General features: G+C 42.6%; 1 protein-coding gene and 2 non-coding genes across 4 annotated transcripts; all 3 read right to left on the bottom strand.

The window, feature by feature from the left end:
• Window positions 1–311: 311 nt before the first annotated feature.
• ccs (copper chaperone for superoxide dismutase) lies at window positions 312–8,900 on the bottom strand. 2 transcript variants are annotated; one of them, XM_003447545.5, is made up of 8 exons: window positions 8,723–8,893; window positions 8,461–8,533; window positions 6,528–6,665; window positions 5,865–6,039; window positions 4,315–4,375; window positions 3,869–3,946; window positions 3,681–3,784; window positions 312–1,189 (listed from the first exon to the last, which is right to left on the bottom strand). In XM_003447545.5, the coding sequence occupies exons 1-8, from the start codon at window positions 8,849–8,851 to the stop codon at window positions 1,030–1,032; spliced, it is 918 nt and encodes a 305-aa protein (XP_003447593.1). In that variant the 5' UTR covers window positions 8,852–8,893; the 3' UTR covers window positions 312–1,029. The 2 variants fall into 2 exon arrangements, with proteins under 2 accessions (XP_003447593.1, XP_005453226.1); XM_005453169.4 differs by lacking the exon at window positions 312–1,189 and adding an exon at window positions 1,251–2,382 and having other exon boundaries at window positions 8,723–8,900.
• A 348-nt stretch (window positions 8,901–9,248) lies between these two features.
• Window positions 9,249–9,322, bottom strand: trnan-guu (transfer RNA asparagine (anticodon GUU)). The gene has a single exon. It is a non-coding gene; the product is annotated as a tRNA-Asn (tRNA).
• An 883-nt stretch (window positions 9,323–10,205) lies between these two features.
• On the bottom strand, window positions 10,206–10,279 carry trnan-guu (transfer RNA asparagine (anticodon GUU)). The gene has a single exon. It is a non-coding gene; the product is annotated as a tRNA-Asn (tRNA).
• Window positions 10,280–20,092: the final 9,813 nt, after the last annotated feature.

Here is a 20,092-nt window from a genome sequence, read left to right as displayed (position 1 = left end):
GGGAAATTCAATAAGCTTATTCGAGCATCAGCAGAACAAGACAGATGCTCGATTTGGGGGAAAAATCAATCCAAAATGTGCCACAGACACAGACCGTGCACCATGTGGCTGAGGTATATGCAGAAGCAGCAGTTAGGACAACTTCATGATTCACCCGTCCGAATTTCCTAAAAGACAACGGAGAGGGTGGGGGGGTGTCTGAGATTGTCAGCTGCCCTCTCTGTGTGGCTCAAAAGTCCTCTGCAGCAGTGATAAAGGAACACTAACCTCACGCTCCATGTTGGAAAGAAAAACAGCTGAGCACACAATCCTTCAAGGACTCCCTCTGTCACTGTTTAAACCCCCCTCCTCACCCCTTTCACTCTGGAAGGAATTTCACTCTCCCTCCTGGGCTCGTTTTAAACTCTCCTGCAGAGTCAATCACAGAGGGAGGGAGGGACGGTCTCCCCCTTCATCTCAGATTTATTCTAAATACTTTTAAAATCAAACACACACATCTCAGATGCTGGAATTTCAGGATTTGATTTGGTTTTCCAACAACTTTTTGTATATTCCACTTAAAACAAACCAAAAACATCATTACTCGTGACCCACCTATGAGCAATCATAATAATCTTCCGCATTACATCCTCTTTATTATTTTTACTTAATAAAACTCAAATATGTGGAGATGACAAGTGTTTTAGAGAGGCTTATATAATTACTCATATGTCCCGGCAACTGGACGGCAGCACAGAGATATTAAATCTGAAGCTGAGGAAACATTCACAGACACCCTGTTAATGAGGTGACGTGTTTAAAACGCTCAGAAAAACATTAAACAGCAACTGCAGAGAGCGTTTGATTTGATCACAAAGAACATTTTCATGAAATTAAGTCCATTCATTGCCGTTTGGTCATCAGTCTTCAGGACTCGTCTTCCTCGCGTCGGCACTCACGCTCCGTCGAGAAACACAATCTGCATTTCTCTTCAAGACGTTTTTGTCCCCCTTGTTCAAACTCTCATCAGTGTCCAGAGTTGTGAGAGGTTCACAGGTGTGCCGCCGGTGTCTCCGGGTTGTTCTTGCTCCGACCTTTCCCGGCTATTGGCCGGTCTCTCTCCTCCCACAGCGTGACGCCATCGCAGGCACAAATCTGTTTGGGATTTTGGAAAAGTCCCGCCGATCGGGCGATGATCCCACAGGCCAGCCTGCACAGGGAAGAAACAACAAAACAAAAAAGAACAAAGAAATTTAAAATACCTTAAATACCTATAGTTGACCAACTTAGAGTGCCTGAAATAATAATTTTGATACCAGTGTTACATCACATTGCACTTTTCATTATTTAAGTTTTGAGTTAATTAATCACAAAAACACTGAGTTAGTGCTGTGGCCATGACTGATATCTAGGTGAAAGGATTACTGGCACAGAACTGGGCGATGGCAGTAATCAAACACTAGTCAGTCAGTGAAAACAAACATTTCCTGGTCTTGAACAAAGGTGCGGATGACCTCTGTAACACTGACAGACTGCAGGAGTTACCCAGCTATTAAGAGTAGTTCAGAAGCTACAGCAGCCGTCGGCTAATTAGAAGGTTGGTGGTTTGATCCCTGGCTGCTCCTCTTTACATGCCAAAGTATCCTTGGGCAAAATACTGAAGATGCTGACCCCCCTAAGTTGCTCTCCGATGCATTCACTGAAGTGTGAATGTTAGAAAGCACTTAGGCGAAAAAAAAAGTGCTTGTATGGGTGTGAATGAGTGATGGAGGCACGTTGTATAAAGCTTCGAGTGCTGCAGAGTAGAGCGTTTAATATTAGAGGGCTTTAATAAAACTAGCAGACAGTCTACAGGTGGCCAGGAAATTTACAGCAGTCTGACAAATCTGTTTCTCCTCCTCTCGTTACTAATAACAGAAATAACAGCTCTTATATACACATGTCATTTGGATATGCAAATATTATTTTAGGCACATGGTACGACTCAAAAACTCTATGACCAATGCGGGAGGGACAGGAGCCATCTTTGTTGCCTGCCTCGGGTCCCGGAGGCATGCAGGGTCTTGAAGAGAAGGCTGTTTGCACCGAATCGCCCTCTCGGTGGAACAGATGCCACGCTGCCATCAGCCTCTGTCCTTGAGCACCAGATGGTAATCATGGAGGTGAGGATGGACTCAGCACAGGAGTAATGGTGGAGGCTTTGAAGCAGGCTGGCACATGACAAGTCTCCACTGAGGTGCTGAAGGTGACTCTGGAGACAGGTGTGGATGGAGACAGGTGGTGTAGTCCAGCTGCTTTGTGGGGTTTCTCTCTCTCACACAGGTTTGGAGAGATGTTGCAGTCATAGAGGAGTGGTTTGTGGGGGTGGGTGGAGTCTGAATGCTGATTTGTTGACAAGTGGGCCTGAACAGGGAAGGGAGTGACAGTGGAGATCACCAGGACTGGGACAAGTGTGGAAAAACCCATCAAAGATACAAAAGTACAGCTTGAGCAGCACAGGGAGTGGCTGCAGTGGATGCTTTTCACTGTTCAGATGAAACAACAACAGCACGAGTAAGCTACAGACTGGCTGTACCACATATTTTTGATACTGCACCCATCTGACAACAGACGCTCTCTGGAGGTAGACGGATAGCCTGGAGCTTTCCACGGACTACCAACGTACTCCTGCTTTGAACCAAAACTTCCTCATTAGCTTAGATTTGATCCAGAGCTTGTCAAAAATCTGTTTTTGCTAGTACGAATATTTGCTAAAAAAAGATTTGTATCATGACTTCATTCATTAATTCATGTTTCAGCTCTGGCAAGCAGAGGCTGGAAAACTATGTGAAGATGCTGGGATGAGAACGAGCAGCTCCCAGTCTGAGGCTGTGGTTCTCAGCCAGTGGAGTTAGGAGGGCCCGCTCTGAGTTTGGGATGAATTACTGTCACCAGTGAAGTTCCAAGTCACATGGACGCTCTACTGGTCTGCTGTGAGGAAGACAGAGCCAAGCGTGAAAGCGAAGCTACTTTATTTATCGCCGGATCTACATTCCTACCCTCACCTGAGGCTATCAGTTTTGGGTTGTGATTAATCAACAGATATGAGATTCTTCCAAAGGATGTCTAGGATCTCCTTTAGAGGCGGGGTAGAGAGGCTGCGAGTCCACATTGAAAGGAGACAGCTGAGGTGGTTTGGTTTGACTAGGATGCCTCATGGACGCTTCCCAGGTGAGGTCTTTTAGGCAACGTGTGAGGAAGCCCAGATCAAACCGAGAGATTATATCTCTCATTTGGCTTGGTGATGCCTCAGGGTCCTCCTAGTAGAGCTGGAGGGAGTTGCTGATAGATGGAGGTCTCGGAGGCATCTCTGCTTAGATTGTTTCCCCGTGACCCGAACACATAGGTGCTGGAAACTAGTTGGATGGATGATCCTGGAGTTTTTTGCTCAAACTGTCGTAAAATGTGAGCAAAATTAGCACAATTTTTTTTAATGCTAACTGGTTACTTTGTTTTTCAGCAATAATTGCTGATTTTCCAACAGTAAACAGTAAGTACAGAGTAAATAATTTACTTGTTGTCGAAGAAAACTGGCTTCAGTGATGGGTGATGAAAACGGCCGATAACTGCTGTTTTATGATATATAGAAAAGTGAATCCACCACTGAACTGGAAACCAGCCTGAAGCTACACATCTTCAACACAAACCACCTTCACACCCACCTTTCTCCAGAGTTCCCAGTCTGTTTGGAGAGAGGGTGACCTCCTCGACCCAGGTCGTCCTCCCCTGCATCCACAACCAGTGATCGACCAATCACATCCCACACCTGCGAGCAAACAGACCAAGGCACGCTGTTAAGCTCTATATCCTGTGGCTAAGTACGAGTGCCAAATATAACTCTGTGTGTTACCTTAAGCTGACCGTCCTCCAGTCTAAATGAGGCTCTCCCGTCTGGTCCAGCGATGATATTTCCCAGATCGCCGACATGCTGTGTACAAAACAGTGCCTGTGAAAACTTCACTTAACCACATGACGTACGCTTAAGTATAAAACTATTGAAAAAATAAGGAGTTAACAGCATGGCAGAGTTACAACTCTTTCACACACTTCATTTAAAATTTAGCACCTGAAGCAGAAGAGCCCAAAACGGCTCCTCTGGGACGTGTTTGGCAATCTGAGAGGGTTATCGCGTCTCGCATTTGGCCTCCGCTGACATTTTAATACAAGCCAGAAGGAGGTACTGTCTGAATTTATGACACAAGGATCCTAGCACTGCTGATCACAGAATAGACTCTACTTATGAAAATGTATGGAGAGGTTATTTTAGAGAGAGCTAAAGAAGTAATTTAACCGTACCCTGTCGGAGTCCTCTGGACTGCCGTGTTGTCTCCCAAAGGGGTTATAGTGCTCTCCACAACTGCAGAGAAAGGAGAGCATGATGGGAATCAAATATATGGAACATAAATTAGTTTGAGCATCTCTGTATAAAAGGGATCCTTGATCATCATTTCCACCTTCCATAATGTTACTGTTGGAGTTGGTACAGACTAGCGACCTGTCCGGGGTGTTTCCTACTTAAACTTTGGCCAACTTTAATATAAGCATCAACCACTGTAACATTGTAGCATCCGGTGAGCGGTGGGAGAAAATGCCTTACTGTTGATTTCAGAGGTCAGACTGGTTCAAGTTGATAAGAAGGCAACAGTTACTAAAATAGCAAAAGTAACAAAGAACGAGGATCGAGGAGGAAAACAATGGCAACATTTGATTTGTTTCCATCGGTTAGCTTTACATTACATGACCACATGGCAGTTAACATGTAATACACCAGCACAAGCATAAATCTCAGCATGTCCACCACTTGTAACATGGGTTACATCGTAGGCTCCATAAAGATCCTCCACACAAGTCTACATCAGGCCTGAGGCTACACACAGAGTCACTATAACTGGACAAGAGAAGATCAGAACAATGTTGCCTGGTCTGATCGGCTCTGAAGGAAAAAGGGATTCTAGGTGTACCTAATGAACTGTCTGGTGAGTGTATAAGGCAGAAAATAATGAAAACAGGTAGAGCTGTGAGGGACTTGATGATGGATGGATCTGTCCCTCAGTTTTCTCATTTGTGAGTTTGACGACTAAGACTTCACACGAGCGTATTTAATTCCCCCTGATGTTCGATGCATTTTACATCTCTGCAGGACGGCGTCAACAAAGAATAAAAATACTAAAGCTACACGCCTGTGAGCAACAGTTAACGCCGCCTGTCAATATCCACTCGGTTAATTGAATTACTGAGCCTAAACCGGCAAGTGGAAGCTTAAAATGACACACTGTCCCATTAACACGTTAAATCAGCTGGATTTTAGATGAACTCCGCAAAAGCACTGTTTTTAATTAAAACCATAATTACATTACACAATAATTTCATCTCTCGCTGCCGTCTTCTCCAAGGCAATAAGAGCTGAGGCTCATGGGTACAACAGTATACAATGTCCCTCAGAGACACAGATGAGATAATTAAAACTGACAGCGGTAACATAAGCCTGTATGTATGCGTGGGAGTTTTGAAGGTCATCGCTTGCCTCTGTACAACAAACCCTGTTTTTTGTTCTTTCACATCACAGGTCAGACCACACAGAACAAAGCACGGTGAAACGTATTCTCAGCATCACTCTCACGGCTGCAAGAACCAAACCGCAGAGAAAAGCTAAAAGTTTACAAACTCGTCAACTGATTCGAACCCGAGTAAACGAACTATAGGTGTGAAAAGGCCCGAGACTCATAACCATGACTCTTTCCAGGTTTGAGCTTAGGAAAAGTGTAAATCAGCAATTATTCCCCATCTCCTTCACACTCCACATGATGCTCCGGCCTGATGAACCTGGTATGAAACGCTGGTCTAACCTGAGGCAGTCCAGTGTGAGGTCCCCCAGCGTGTGAACGTGGAGGCCGTGGGGTCCGGGCTCCAACCCGTCAATGGTCCCGTCAATCAGGCAGCGTTCCTCAGACAGCTGCAGGAAACGCACCACCCCCTGAATCGATCCGGCACCGGCTAACATGGCCACCGCTGCACCCAGATCTGCCACGGAAAAACAGAGAGGGTGAAGCACTTACTTGTGTTGCGGTGGGGCTACTATAACGCATACATATGTGCAGCTCTAAGCTCTTTAATAAAGACAAACTGGGATTGAGATTAGAATAAATTACAAACACATCACAGTGGCTGGCTGTGATCAGACTGCTTCACATTAGATTTTATCATTTAATCAGCTGTATTTTGCCTACACAGTCTACAGTTTGGTATATGGACTCTTGCACTCTTCCAGTCTTTCCACTTTCACACACCAGTTACTGGGCTTCAGTATCTTGCCCCAGGACACTTCAACATGAAGACCACAAGCCTTAAGAATTAATGGACTACCTGGTCTACCTCCTGAGGCAACGCCGTTTAAGTTAGAAGTTGTCAAAGATTAAACAGGACTATAAATCCGACTCAGCTGTGGTACTGGAAAGCTTCTGATACCTCCAGCGCAGGCACGTGCAGCTCCTGCTGCCGTTCCTCCTCACCTTGCTCTGATCCTCCGATGCCCTTCAGCACGGCCCTCCGTCCTGTGCTCTCTATCAGGGCCTGCACTTCTGCACTGGTCAGAGCAGATTCCACCAGCACCTGCTCCTTACCGACATCGATACTGACCGAGTTCACGCCTGCAAACACACCAACACCATCATCAGACAGACAGACAGAAAATAACACGAATGCAAACAGCTGAGGAGAACGTTCAGTGATGTGAATAATCTAACAACACTTAGACAGAAACAGTTTGCCTAAGATTTATCTGATTTTCATTTTCTTAGATTAACTGCTTTACACTGATCTATATCAGTGCAAATATACACTCATTTACTTCATTAGATACTCTTATTCACCTGCCTGTTAACTCAAATATCTAATCAGCCAATCACATGGCTGAAAGTGACTGCATGAAAGCGTGCATCCATCCTGCCTTGTAGCAACAGGTCAGGCTGGTGGTGTAATGGTGTCAGGGATATTTCTTGCCACACTTTAGACCCCTCAGTACTACTAGAGCATCCTTTAAACACCACAGCCTGCCTGAGTATTGTTGCTGGCGATGTTCACATATTTATGACCACAGTGCACAACCTTCTATGGCTGCTTCCAGCAGGATAACACACCACGTCACAAAGCTCAGCTCAAACTGGTTTCTTGAATCACTTCACTGAACTCAAACGACCTCCACAGTCACCAGATCTCAGTCTAATCGAGCACCTTTGTGATGTGGTGGAGGAGGAGATTCAAATCATGGATGTGTGATGCTGTCATGTCAACGTGGACCAAAATCTCTGAGGAATGTTTCCAGTACCTTGTTGAACCTGTGCCACGAAGAATTCAAGCAGTTCTGGAAATATATTGGTCCAACCTGGTACTAGTAAGGTTTTTTTATTGGTTTGTGTCTACATTTTCTTGTTTATATCTGTACAATATGTAGTCTATAGCTGGTTTGTTATTCTGAAAATGTTAAAGCTTTATTATTTTCTAATAACATCCAACACTTGTTGGAGACAGAACCATGAATGTTATTTCCTGATAAGAGTTTTATTAGTTGTGGTGAGATTAAGAGCTGTTGTTTTTCTCTCTTCAAAATCGTCTTGTTGTTTCAGCGGCTCCCTGAAGGGGTCGCCACAGCAGATCATCTGCTTCCATCTCACCCAGCATTAACATCCACCGCTATCACACCAACACCTTCATGCATCTTCACTACATCCATGATCTCCTCTGTGATCTTACTCTTTTCCTTCAACATCCTTCGTCCATTATATCCACTATCCCTCCTCTGCACATGTCCAAACCATCTCAGCCTCGTCTTCCTGACTTTGTCACCAAACTCCTCAACCTTCAGCTTTCCCTCTGATGTACTCATTACTAATTCTGTCCATTCTGGTCACTCAATATGAAATGCCATCATCTCCAAAATCTTGCTTTGACTCCAAATCACAAGTCAAAGCAAGTCTCAATACTACTTGTACGCCTTCCCTTTGTAGGCCTGTTTGCCCTTTTTGACTGGGGAAGATGTTTCTTCTTTTAAGGTTGTGTATATTGCCCGGTGCTGAATATGGTTTGACTGACTTAACAGGAAACATGATCTGCATATGTGCTGCATTATACACTCGCCTGCACTGATGGAAGTGCCTCAGCATTCAGTTAAGATGAAGCAGCTGAAATGACACCGTCTCTACTCTATGACTAATGCCGCCTTAGAGTTCAGTGGGCACTGCAGAAAAATGCAGGATCTTTCCGGAAACATCACTTGTTGCTTAGTGTAATGACTTTACTTTAATATTGAAATGCAAAATCATGTTAACCAGCGTCTGTACTGCACTTTTAAGTGCGTAAGATACAGAAAACTTCAGCAGGGCCTATTTGTAGGGAAGTAAACAATGCAGTGGGGATCAGCAGCTCTTTCTACATGTGCTTGCTCACCTGGTTTGCCCTCCAGAGCTGCTCTGACTTTCTCCCCGCAGCTTTCACATGTCATCTGCACCGCAAACTCCAGCTGTGGAGGACAGAGCGGACATTAAAACACCTGGAGCCACCTGACAAGCGCACAGCAAACTGCGTAGGACGGCGACGCCCCGGTAAAGCGGGTTCAGCTCGCTAACTCATGTTTAACACAAACACGTAAAATAACGTCACCACGCAACAAAACACAGGTTTACAGGGGGCCAGAAATGTGCTGACAAACCTTACTGGGCCTCTGAGAGTCCATGTTGTTAGAACAGTGCGCCGCCTGGGCAATAAACACTGAATTAAACAGAAAACTTCCCACTTTTCGAGAAACGGAAATACAATGTTTGCTAATGGGCGCCGCCATGTTTGTGAGGTCAGAGTGACGTCCCGCCCGTTGCTGCCGCCAAGTGTCCACCAGCTGGTACTGCAGCCTCCTGTTTCATATGAAGAGCACTTTAGAGGAGACGTGTTGGGCTTTATTAAGAGAGCACTAAGTGATGTTATTCTTTAATTAAATCCTCGGAAAAATAAAATAAATATTTAGTGTAACAAAAAATGTTTTACTCAAATCTAGTTATTTAGTTAATTAGGCTGCTTGAATATAAACAGTATAAGCTACTTTTCATACGAGTCTTACCCAAATTATATACGTAGACATATTTTAATGTTGTAGTATATTAATGTAGAGCACATAATCAATCTAATCAAATCAAAGCTTGTCACAAAAGCTAAATCATTTGTTGCCAAGCATAAAAATCGCTCGTCCCTGGGTGGGCTCGAACCACCAACCTTTCGGTTAACAGCCGAACGCGCTAACCGATTGCGCCACAGAGACTGATGCGACTAAAAAGGCTAGAGGTAGGCCACTTCTCTTCTTCTCCAGTCATGGTTTCGATTACGTCACTGGTGACTAGGGCTGGGTATCGTCGCTGATTTCTGTGATCGATTCCGATTCACAAGGTCCTGATTCGATTCGATTTTGACTCAGACAGTCAGAAATATTATAATTCTGATCTTCAGTACATATCCATATTTTTATATCTACGTATAAAAACAAAGCTGACACTTGTGAGAAAAGTAACTGAGGATAAAACATAGAAAAACACAAAGGAGATTTTGCTGGCCTGTCTTTTTATAGCAGATTACCCCGTTAAAAATATTCTGCAGTAGATCAAAAACGGAAGAAAACTATGAATCAACATACGAACATTACCCGATGCTGCTGAAGTGAAGCAGAGCAAAGTTACAGAGGTTTTATTCGAGACACAGGTAAGGATTTTGCAATTTGGCATCATTTCAAAATGTTTAAATTTCAATAAACAGCAGATATTAGGCTTTTTTGCCGGAGGTTAAAATCTGCAGCATCAGTATCAGCTATCGACTTTCAGCACCGGACGGCATGTCTGTGTATGTGCCGTCAGGTGAACGATCTGCGCTTTGTGTTTATCTTTGTGCAGAATCTGTTTAGCTGCTCTCATTTTAGCTGTTTGATGGTTGCTGAAATAGTTTTGTGAGCTTTAACCTGAGATTCTGGCGTTTTTGGCAAAATACATTTATATTTTAAAATCCATTTAATGAAACGATATCGCTAAGTACAGCAAAAAAGCTTGTTACTTTTGCATAATCAAACAATGATGTCAAGCTTACCGCCGAGTATAAAGCAAAGTTGGCAATAGCGGTGTGTGCTATGCTTTATGTTCAAAAGGATAAAATCTTCTCGTCCCTGGGTGGGCTCGAACCACCAACCTTTCGGTTAACAGCCGAACGCGCTAACCGATTGCGCCACAGAGACTGACGGTGCCCGACTAACGGGGGGTTGTCCAGGAGTGTTCTCGTGCTTCCTTTCTATGTCGCTGGTAGGTAAGAAAGTTGCATTTGCAGACAAACGAACACATTGTTCAGGCCTACAGAACAAAAGGCAGAAGCATCCAAAGAAGAGCTTTGAATGTCCTTCAAGAAGCCTGGAGAACTATTCCTAAAGGCCTTGATGCATTCTCAATCATCCAGGAAAGTAAATCTCCAAAAGTTGAATCTGTTCATCTGGACGTAGCGTTTTGTGGGAGAAACGTTTCATCACTCATCCAAGTGACTTCTTCAGTCTCAGCTGACTGCAGGTTTCCCCAAACCTTATAAACAGTACATTTGCATAATTACTGCATTGCATTATTCCTAAAGGCTACTTACAGAAATGACAACAAAGGTGCCAAAGAGAGTTCAGACTGAGTTGGAAAATACATGTGGACTTTCAGGTTGTTAGAAGCTTGGTAAACAAACTGTCAATCAATGGACCTATTGCCAATTTCCCTATTAAAACATAAGGAAATGATGCGTGAACAGTACTGTATGCAGATGCTGTACTGTGCACCCCTCGTCTATAGTGTGTTACACTGAAATATTTAATAATTCTTAATGTCAATAGACAGAATGGTGACGTAAAAATGTTGAATGCTGGAAATTTATTTGAGCTACAATTACAGTTTAAATAAACACACGGGATTGACAAAGTCAAGATATCCTGTAGTGTTTATGCAAAAATTCAATACTGGCTTAAACTGCCGCCTCTTTGGATTGATCTGCCAGAACAACAGCAAAAAGATTTTTAAAGAATGTCTTCCTCTGTGGGATTTGTCACATTCAAACCATCAAATCCATTTAAGCTGATTTTCATTCCTTATTGAACTAACAAACAAACCCCTATAGCCACAGTGAGTCACAATTATCAGGCAATGCATTAATGTGGTAATGAGAGGAGAGCACACTGAAACAGTCAAGGAACATCATGAAGCTGTTCAGACTGTGGGAGGACAGGAACAGCTGGCAGCAGAAGATATAAGATTAGATTTACCCTCTGCTTACTGCGTCCTCCAGTTCAGTTTTACAGAGCATACCGATTATTGCGGATTAACCCTTTAAAGCCCGAACCATTAAATAATTGAGTGTTTATTTCACCTTCTGACAATAAAAATCTATATTCTTTGTATCATATTTGCTACATTTTTTTGCAATCTATTGTTTAAAAATGTACTGTGCAATTTATTTTGGTTTTTAGTGGGGAAATAAAACCCACGCGGATGATGCGGTCTCAAAAACTCACAGAAACTTTCAAATATGATACACTATGCATTAAAGCTCTACATATGGCACAGGAGAGATCACCTCGAAACTAGATGCCCTGTTTCCAGATTTTAGGAGGTTCATGAGGAGGCCATCGCCTGCTGGTGTTTCTGCTGTTTCAACCACTTCAGTGGTCACAGGTGTATAAAATCAAACATCGAGGCATGCAGACTGCTTCTACAAACATTAGAGAAAGAACAGCTCGCTCAGGAGCTCAGTGTACTCCAGAGTGGTACAGTGATAGGATGCCACCTGTGCAATCGTGAAATTTCCTCACTACTAAATATTTCACAGTCAGCTGTTTTGTGGCATATAACAAAGTGAAAGTGGTGTAAAGCAGCAGAGATGACCAATGAGGTTTCTCCATCTGGTGATGTGATTGACAAGTCTGAGTTTGACAGTTGCTAGGAGGGTGGTCCTTGTCTGACTGCATTGTGCCAAGTGTAATGTTTGGTGAAGGGGGAATCTTGGTTTAGGGTTGATCAAAAGTGATCAAAAATTCCCATACACACCCCTAAACCTTGTGGAAAGACTTCCCAGAAGAGCTGAAGCTGTTATACCTGCAAAGGGCGGGCTGACATCATATTAAACCCTATGGATTAAGAATGAGACATCACTCGAATTCACATACGTGTGAAGGCAGACGAGTGAATACTTTTGGTAATCCAGTGCATGGCTCTCTGTATTCATTTGGATAGCACAGGCGAGCCACGGGGACATTGCAGATGATGTCAGAAAATCTGGGTCACAAGTCTAAAATAAAAGCTTTCAAAATGAAACCTTCTCCAACTAAATTTGGGCATGTAAGTATAGAGAGTGACACACTTTCGCCACTGCGCACGTAGGCTCGTGCGCGCGGTGTGTCGATCCCGAAACAGGACGATCATTATGTCAAAACAACACAGAGAGGCCGATGTTTTACACAGAAGAAAGCTGAGCGGCAGCTCAGCGAGAACACAGCGTCTTCTGTATCAGGTGCCTCGCTGGCTTTGACCCTTGACCCCGTGCCGAGTAATACGACCATATCCTTTAAGAGGGCCGAGTCAGTGTGCGCCAGGCAGAAAACACGAGCGCAGCCATTTATGTGTGTGCCGAGCAGCCTTTTTTCTCTCTCACACACACACACACACACACACACACACACACACACACACACACACACACACACACACACAGCTAATTTATTCAGTAAATAGGAAACTGGTTACAACCTTTGCCCTCATGTTGATCCGCAGCACTGAGCTCGCCGTTCAAAGGAGTGCAGGGAGTGCTGCGGTGACACCTGAGTCCAGGGGAGTGGGTGGTGGTGGGGGGGATTTCATTAACACACACATACAGAAACAGGCACAAGAGAGCGAGGATGTGGCAGGAAACCTAATAACTACTCGAACATCGTCCAGAGCAGATTTAGCGAGCGAGAACAAAGGAGCGAGGGAAGAGGACAGGAGATGGTGAAATTAGCTGGAGGAAAAAAATGTGTCTGCTTGAAGGAGCCAATGAGAAAAAGAAGAGAGAGGAGAGAAGGCAAAGCAAATGTGAGAAGACAGCAGTGGGAAAAATAAGAAAGATGACAAAGAGGAGTGTGGGAATGTGTGTGTGTGTGTGTGTGTGTGTGTGTGTGTGTGTGTGTGTGTGTGTGTGAGTGTGTGTGTGAGTGTTTGGACGGCAGTGCGAGGCAGTGCTGACAGGATGTGTTGACAGGCCTGTTTGGAACAGTAGAGGTTTTATCTGTGCTAATAAATGAGGCCCTATATCCCATCCTACACCGGCCTATTAAAAACTGACCTGGAGTCTGTTGTATTTTCTTATTAAATATTTCACGTGGGTGAAGCAGCTCCCGTTTCATTGATTAACGCAAAGCAAGCAAATCTTTATTTTTAGAGCCAGGGAGAAACAGAGAGGTAGAGAGGACTCGCACACAGCAACCAACTCATGCGTTAAGATCTAATAATGAATAAAAAGACAGAGGTAATCAAAGGCTGAGGAGAAAAGAAATGCTTCGGCCTCCGTGGCGAGCGCTACAGTTTTTATAGCTCACACGATTCGTTATATTAGGGTGTATTAAGGTGGCATGCACAAGGATATCTTTATTATGTTTTTTTAATACACAAATAAAATTAATGCGTAACGAATTCAGTTTGGTTTATTATAGTTTATATATCACTAATTCAGAACAAGCGTCATTGCAAAGTAATTTACAGACAAAGAACCCACTGTATTAAAGAGCTAATTCCAACAGTCTGGTTAATTATTATCAATTATTACCCAGTGAGGGAGGTGGGAACAAGTCCCGAAACCTCCAGCAGGAGCAGAAGCAGGGAGGTGCAGCTATCTGCTGGAACTGGACATTCTCATGTAACTCTCAACTGGTTAAAGCAATCGGCCCACTGCATAGTTGCTCCACGGTGTGACGGTTTACCCCACACAAGAAAAGATCCCTGGCTTGACTTTTCCCAGGAGGAGACACATGAGCGTGGATGTGCATCCAATTCTAAAAGTGTGGACGAGACACTAAGACGCTTCACCATCAGTTTTGTTGGTTGGACAGACTTTAGTTCGTTGCTACCAGGGCGGCGGGGCCCAGCTGTCACAGAGTGACAAGATATACCCTGGACAGGTTGCCAGTCCACCACGGGGTGAGAAGAACTGGCAACGCATACAACACGCTTCCACAAGAGCTTCTTTCCAACAAAAGTCGGACTGTTGGTAAAAAAAAAACTAAAATACAGACAAAATCTACCTCATATAGGAGTGCAGTACATATTTTTTCATACTTGTCCTTTAAGTGCAGTATGGGAATTAATGTTTTATAATTGAAATTACTTGAAATTGTGTCCCCTTACTTTACCTCACTCTGCACTTTGTATTTGTATTTGTATATAAATTTGAATTTATTTGTCTTTGACTCTAAGCTCTGCGCATCAGATTTGCTTTGTATGCAGACCCAGTGCATGTGAACGAATGGCAGATAAGAGGTGTTATCACTATCTTTATCTTTTTAAACCACCAAAGAAAGTCTACACTGTATAAAATTTTGACAAGAACATGTCCCCTCAGTGCAGAAAGAATCCTCCAGGAGGCTCGGATGTAATAGAATTGTTTATTATCTTAATACAAATGAAAACCAGGCGGCTACATGTCTTTGCAGGTTGCATCAGCACCCCAGTTCCCAGGATGTCCTTCCACCGAGAGCATTTTTCAGGGTCTATTTAAAAAAAGTCATAAATTGCACTTTTCAGATGTTTTTAATGCCATTTTAAAACAAATGTAAGATCACCCTTGTGATGAAAACACACATAATAATAATAATAATAATAATAATAATAACTGTGCCTGATCATTTTCAATTTAGACTGTGTGCAGCAGGTGAACAGTATGTGAAAGTTACAGTTCCTTAAGAAATAGGAGGAGAAAAAAAATAGTCCAGCAAATCCATCTACTGTTCACTGAAGCCTCATCAGACATGGTCTCAGTGGAAGGGTGGCTGTCAAGAAGGCGTTCTTAAGGAAGGGAAACAGCGAGAACAGGCTGAGGTATGCCAAATTACACAAGAACTGGATTGAAAATCAATGCCAGTAGTGTGGAGAACTATTCCTGAAGAGTACTTAGAGATAAAGAATTCACGCTGCATTAAACGATAAAGGTTTGCATTCCAAATATTGACTTTTAAGCTCGCTAGAGTTGTACATTCTCTGTTTTCGCCTCATACACTGTATTTCCTGTATGTTTGCTCATGTTTTGTTTTAATAAATCACTTCACCAATTTCCTGGCTAAATATGAAGAAATGATACTTTTGCATAGTACTTTAAATATTCGGTTTATTCTTCCAGAGATAAGGTGCTTTCTAATCTTCCGCCAGCAGCTGAGCTTTCTGACCCTCCTGTGGCTGCAGACACAAGGAAACATAATATAGACAGATGCTGCAGAAACACTTGAAGGCCACCAACAGAATCCACTCATCATATTGCAGACCCGAACAGGCTCCACTGGGACTTCTCTAAAAAAGTTGTTTTTTAAACATCCTTATTGGTGTACAGTGAGATTTTAGAGGTTTTGCTGATAACAGCAGCTTCTGCCAAGGGAAAGAAATTTGCTATGAAAACACTGAGAGCAAACGGAAACAGTTACAGCCAGCAACAAGCTACAAGAGGAAAACGAGTGAGTCGTCCAGGCATTCTTTATTGCAGTCAAATAAATAGGATTCATTACCGTGTTGAAAACGATGCCAGGATACTGCCTGACATGCTTCAGTGTGCATGTTTCATGTTATTTGCAAATGTGTGTGTGCATGACATATCTTTAACATTTGTGGATGGCACAGGAAGTCGTGTTCACAGACACCAATTTCTAGAAGTGTCTGTGAGGCCATGCAGTGATTTGCATGAAAGAATCATGCCTGCTTGTAATATAGTCTGTCCTATGGGCATGAAGGTCACAGACATATAAAACATGTTACTGGTACATACAGTACGTATTTTCTGATAATATGTACTGTAATGATGAGATACTCAAAGTCTTCACGATTGTACGTCGAGGAACAATACTGTAGCAGAGGCTGTTTTTTGTTTTTTTTGCAGATTGGTGAAACTGCTTCTCCAAGATGCCCTTTTTACACATGTATCTTTTAAAACAATTTTATATGTTACTGAGCTGGTTCCAAAATGCAAATTCAAAATGAGCTTATATCTGTTATCAAATAGTAAAATGTCTCAGTTTAAACAGTTCCTATGTTTGGCTGCTGGCGGTGCGTCGGCATTCAATCAGCTTTAACATCACTCTGGGTTGGCTAGCTTAGCGTTAGCATGCCTCCCCCCGGCACATATACTGAAATCAGCTGATCGTAGCACAAGTTCAAAGGGAACCGATAAACAAGGTTGACAGGCATGCAGACTAACAAGTCCAAGGAACGGGAGAACTGGGAACCAGTTCTCTACAAGAACTGGTGCTTGATTCCCATAGCATGAGCCAACTGATTTGGTGCTAAATAAATAAAACTGAATTGCGTTCAACTGAGGCAGCATGTTGGGGCAGTGGTTCACATCCTAAATTTGACTCCACTATACATATGTTTTACATACAACAAACATATAGCAGCCTCACTGACTGCTATATGTTTTTGGAATTGGGGTTGTATTTGCATACAGGTCCATGTAATCAGTGTAGTTACAATAACAGATCTCACATTTCCAGTTCAGGTGGACTAAAGCCTTGTGGAAGTTATCATTTACAATATCAGTTATGATCAAGTTTGCTAGAGGCACCAAAAACAAAGCTCCTTGGTCTCTTTAAAACGGGAAATTCCACACTCATCGCTGTTTTATTTTCACTTAGTATTGTTTACCAGGTGATATCTGTTTTGAGTGCTAACCAACACCCATTTACTTTTATGTCAGCTGCTTCAGAGCAATCATCTCAAGACTTGTGTTGAACCGCTGTAGGTGTACACTGCAAAAACTCAACATCTTACCAAGTATATTTGTCTTTTTTCTAGTCAAAATATCTCATTACACTTAAAATAAGACAAAAACAGCTACAAAGCAACATTCCAGTAAGCTATATGAACTTGTTTCAAGACAGTGAATCTTGAAACTAGAGAAAAACAAGATAATTTTCACTTCTTTCATTGGCAGATTTTGAAATAAGACAAATATACTTGGTAGGATTTTGAGTTTTTGCAGTGTAGTTTTTATTCTTCTGAATCTTTATGATAACCAAATAGTTTATTGCTGTAACCTGTCAAAAAGCTGAAATCATGGCTGGTAAACACACCACAATCACATATTATATACCAGCAACACTGTCCACAACATCACAACCCTGACTTATTTAGCCCGACAGCAGGAGCGTGGTGGGTCTTGTTAGTAGCATGAGGGACCCTGAACAGGTCAAAGTAATGTCACGGACCATCCAGAGCGCCCTCCATGTCTGCTGATTGCACCCTGACAGCTCAAATGGAAGATGAAGTGAGGCATGTCCGGGGATCTCTGCAAGCGGGCAGAGATTGTAAATAATTTAAAAATAAAGTACATGGTGCATGACTCTGTCCTGCCTCGGTTCTTTTCAATCTTTTGTGCCATTCATGCTGTGGAACACGATGGACATTTGCTTTGGTTCTGAAGTACTAAACATTGATAACGTCAGGGTTTTTTAAAGTTTTGTCAGTCCAGGCTGACCTGATTCTTGTCTACACAAATCAATAAAAGTAATTATACAAACAGATATAACGTTGAATAATACTTTGCCGGTATCTCAGTTCTTAAGAACCAAGCCTTTTGAATATAAAAAGTCATTTAGCCATTGCAAGTTTTATAATATTTTTAATGCTCAAAAACAACCAGTTGCATCAAAGTAAACAAAGTCTGTACAGTTTTAGAAACATCTGTCCCTGCTTTTCAAATCACATCAAGCACAAACCATCAAACGCTGGAGAGGAACCACAAGAAAGCACCCAATCAATCAGAAAGCAGCCCATTAAACAAACAATATCCATTCAGCACGGCGGTGTCATGCATTACTGCTGGTCCACAAACAAGCTAAAAACAATGAATTTATAATGCCAGCGGGGTGTTTAACAAGCTTCGGCCAATCTCTGCAGCTCATCACAAACAGGATCAATAGGAAGAAGCGACAGCGTTGCCTAATCAAAGTCTGCACTGTTCCTCACAGGAATAATAACCTGTATGGAGGAGGCAGTGTGGATACCAAACACAATAACTCATTAACTTATTACACCCCCGAGTCCAGACCGTTACTCAATCTGTCCGTCAGGATTCAGGAAGCATCCTTAACCTCGCCCAAAAAATAGGAATGTAATACTAATAAAATCCAAGAGCGGTGGGATTTATTAGGAGGTAAAAGCCAGAAAGAGTCCGACTGTCCTTTAAATACACTACAGCTGACTCATTATTAGTGCACAGGAACACTGTAAGAACAGGATGGAAAATATGACGACTACTAAGTCTTTGAGACTTTTTTTGTGTAACGGAGATAAAACACAAACGTGATTACAAAAGAAGCGAGTGTAAATAAATTGCAATACACAGTACAGGCAAAATAAATACAAACGAGGATAATAAGTTATAAAGAGCCAGAAGGAGACGGTAATAAGCATGAGAAAAGAGGATCTATGTTTCTTAGTAAAGAGCGTTTTAAAGTTGACTTCAAATGGCAGGGGAGAGAGAGGCAGGGCGATAAAAATCGACGTGGGTCAGATTGTGAGGGTGTTGTAAACCTCCAGGGCCAACCAGGAGAGAGGCGATTAAGGGGACGCTGGAGCCAATTAGCACTGAAAGACTCACACGAGACACCATTTAAAAATAAATAAATAAAAGATCTCCTATAAGTACAATGACAATTTTTTTACCCAATAATTGTATTGTTTTTTTTTAATGGAAGAGAGAAACAAAACCTCTAACAACAGTGATCCTTGATACAGCATTAAAGCTTGTTTGGAACAGCACGGCACCTGTTTTGTTTTCAAAAATGCTCGTACAGGACGTCTCAGATTTATTGAGGCTGTTATCGCTCAGAGGTCTCAGACTCTCCAAACGCAGTGTATTTGCCATTTCTCCCATCCAAAGCTCAAATGTGGGTACAGAGCCTTTTTATTTCCACTGCCGTAGGATTAACTTTTTAGCAATTACCATTCCAAGCAGGAACGCAATCTGTTCGCGCTTCTTCGCAGACGCCAAAGAGCTAGTCTTTCCGAATACTTCAGAGTAACAAAGAAAACCTGTTCTTTGGTTCTTCATCTGTTTCTGCAGGTCTTTAGCCGTGCACTGAAAAAGATTTTCGATTTGCGTCCAGTTCTCCAAAGCAACGTCTGCGCATAACCCGATCTCAGTGATGCAATTCGTATGTAGAATAGAGTAGAATAGTAAAGGGAACCATAGTAGCGTTCACCACAAACAGGAAGAAACATGTAAGAACAAACAATGTTGAAAAAAACAAAAACACCTAAGAGACAAGCACAGAGAATGGACTCCTAGCTGAGAGCTGTCATTGTTTCTAACACAACAAAGAAGTTCTCTGTGTTACTTCCATGTTCCCGAAAGCAGAGGCTAAGCTGGAGGGCTGACAGCACCATCCACATACTCTGACACTTCCTCCTGGATCCTGGCACGCAGCTCCATGCCGCTGCCTTAAGTGTGACTGTGTTTTTCTCCCTCCCTGCGTAATGGTCGTGCTGTTAACAGTCTTCTAGCCCTGCTTTATCTCAGTACGCTGACTTTTGGATTAGACAAGAACATCACATATTTTTAAAATCGCTCCCTGCTGTACCAAGATTTCTTAATTCGTATTTTGGTCTGTTCATTTTATTTCTCTTTTACGTTAGGGGTGTGTATTTTTCTGTCCTAGAATAGAAACAGCATGTATGTTAGACAACCCTGATGACGATGATTGGAAGAGAGTGATTGGATAGATCGAGTTATTCACCCAGCATGGTCACAGAATGCAATCAGAACAATATGTGAAAGTGATAACTTGAGT

The sequence above is a fragment of the Oreochromis niloticus genome, linkage group LG3 (genome assembly GCF_001858045.2).
Source record: "Oreochromis niloticus isolate F11D_XX linkage group LG3, O_niloticus_UMD_NMBU, whole genome shotgun sequence".
Classification (NCBI taxonomy): domain Eukaryota; kingdom Metazoa; phylum Chordata; class Actinopteri; order Cichliformes; family Cichlidae; genus Oreochromis; species Oreochromis niloticus.
The sequence above is the reverse complement of the archived record's forward strand: the minus strand, read 5'-3'. Positions and strand labels throughout refer to the sequence as shown.

What these genes read in the sequence shown, in the direction of transcription:
- ccs (XM_005453169.4), bottom strand. Translation starts at nt 8,851, where the DNA reads ATGGCGGCGCCCATTAGCAAACATTGTATTTCCGTTTCTCGAAAAGTG. An exon ending in GTCCAGAGGACTCCGACAGG is followed by an intron (nt 3,947 to 4,314) that starts GTACGGTTAAAT and finishes TTTTGTACACAG; the next exon opens with CATGTCGGCGATCTGGGAAA. An exon ending in TGGAGGACGGTCAGCTTAAG is followed by an intron (nt 3,785 to 3,868) that starts GTAACACACAGA and finishes GTTTGCTCGCAG; the next exon opens with GTGTGGGATGTGATTGGTCG.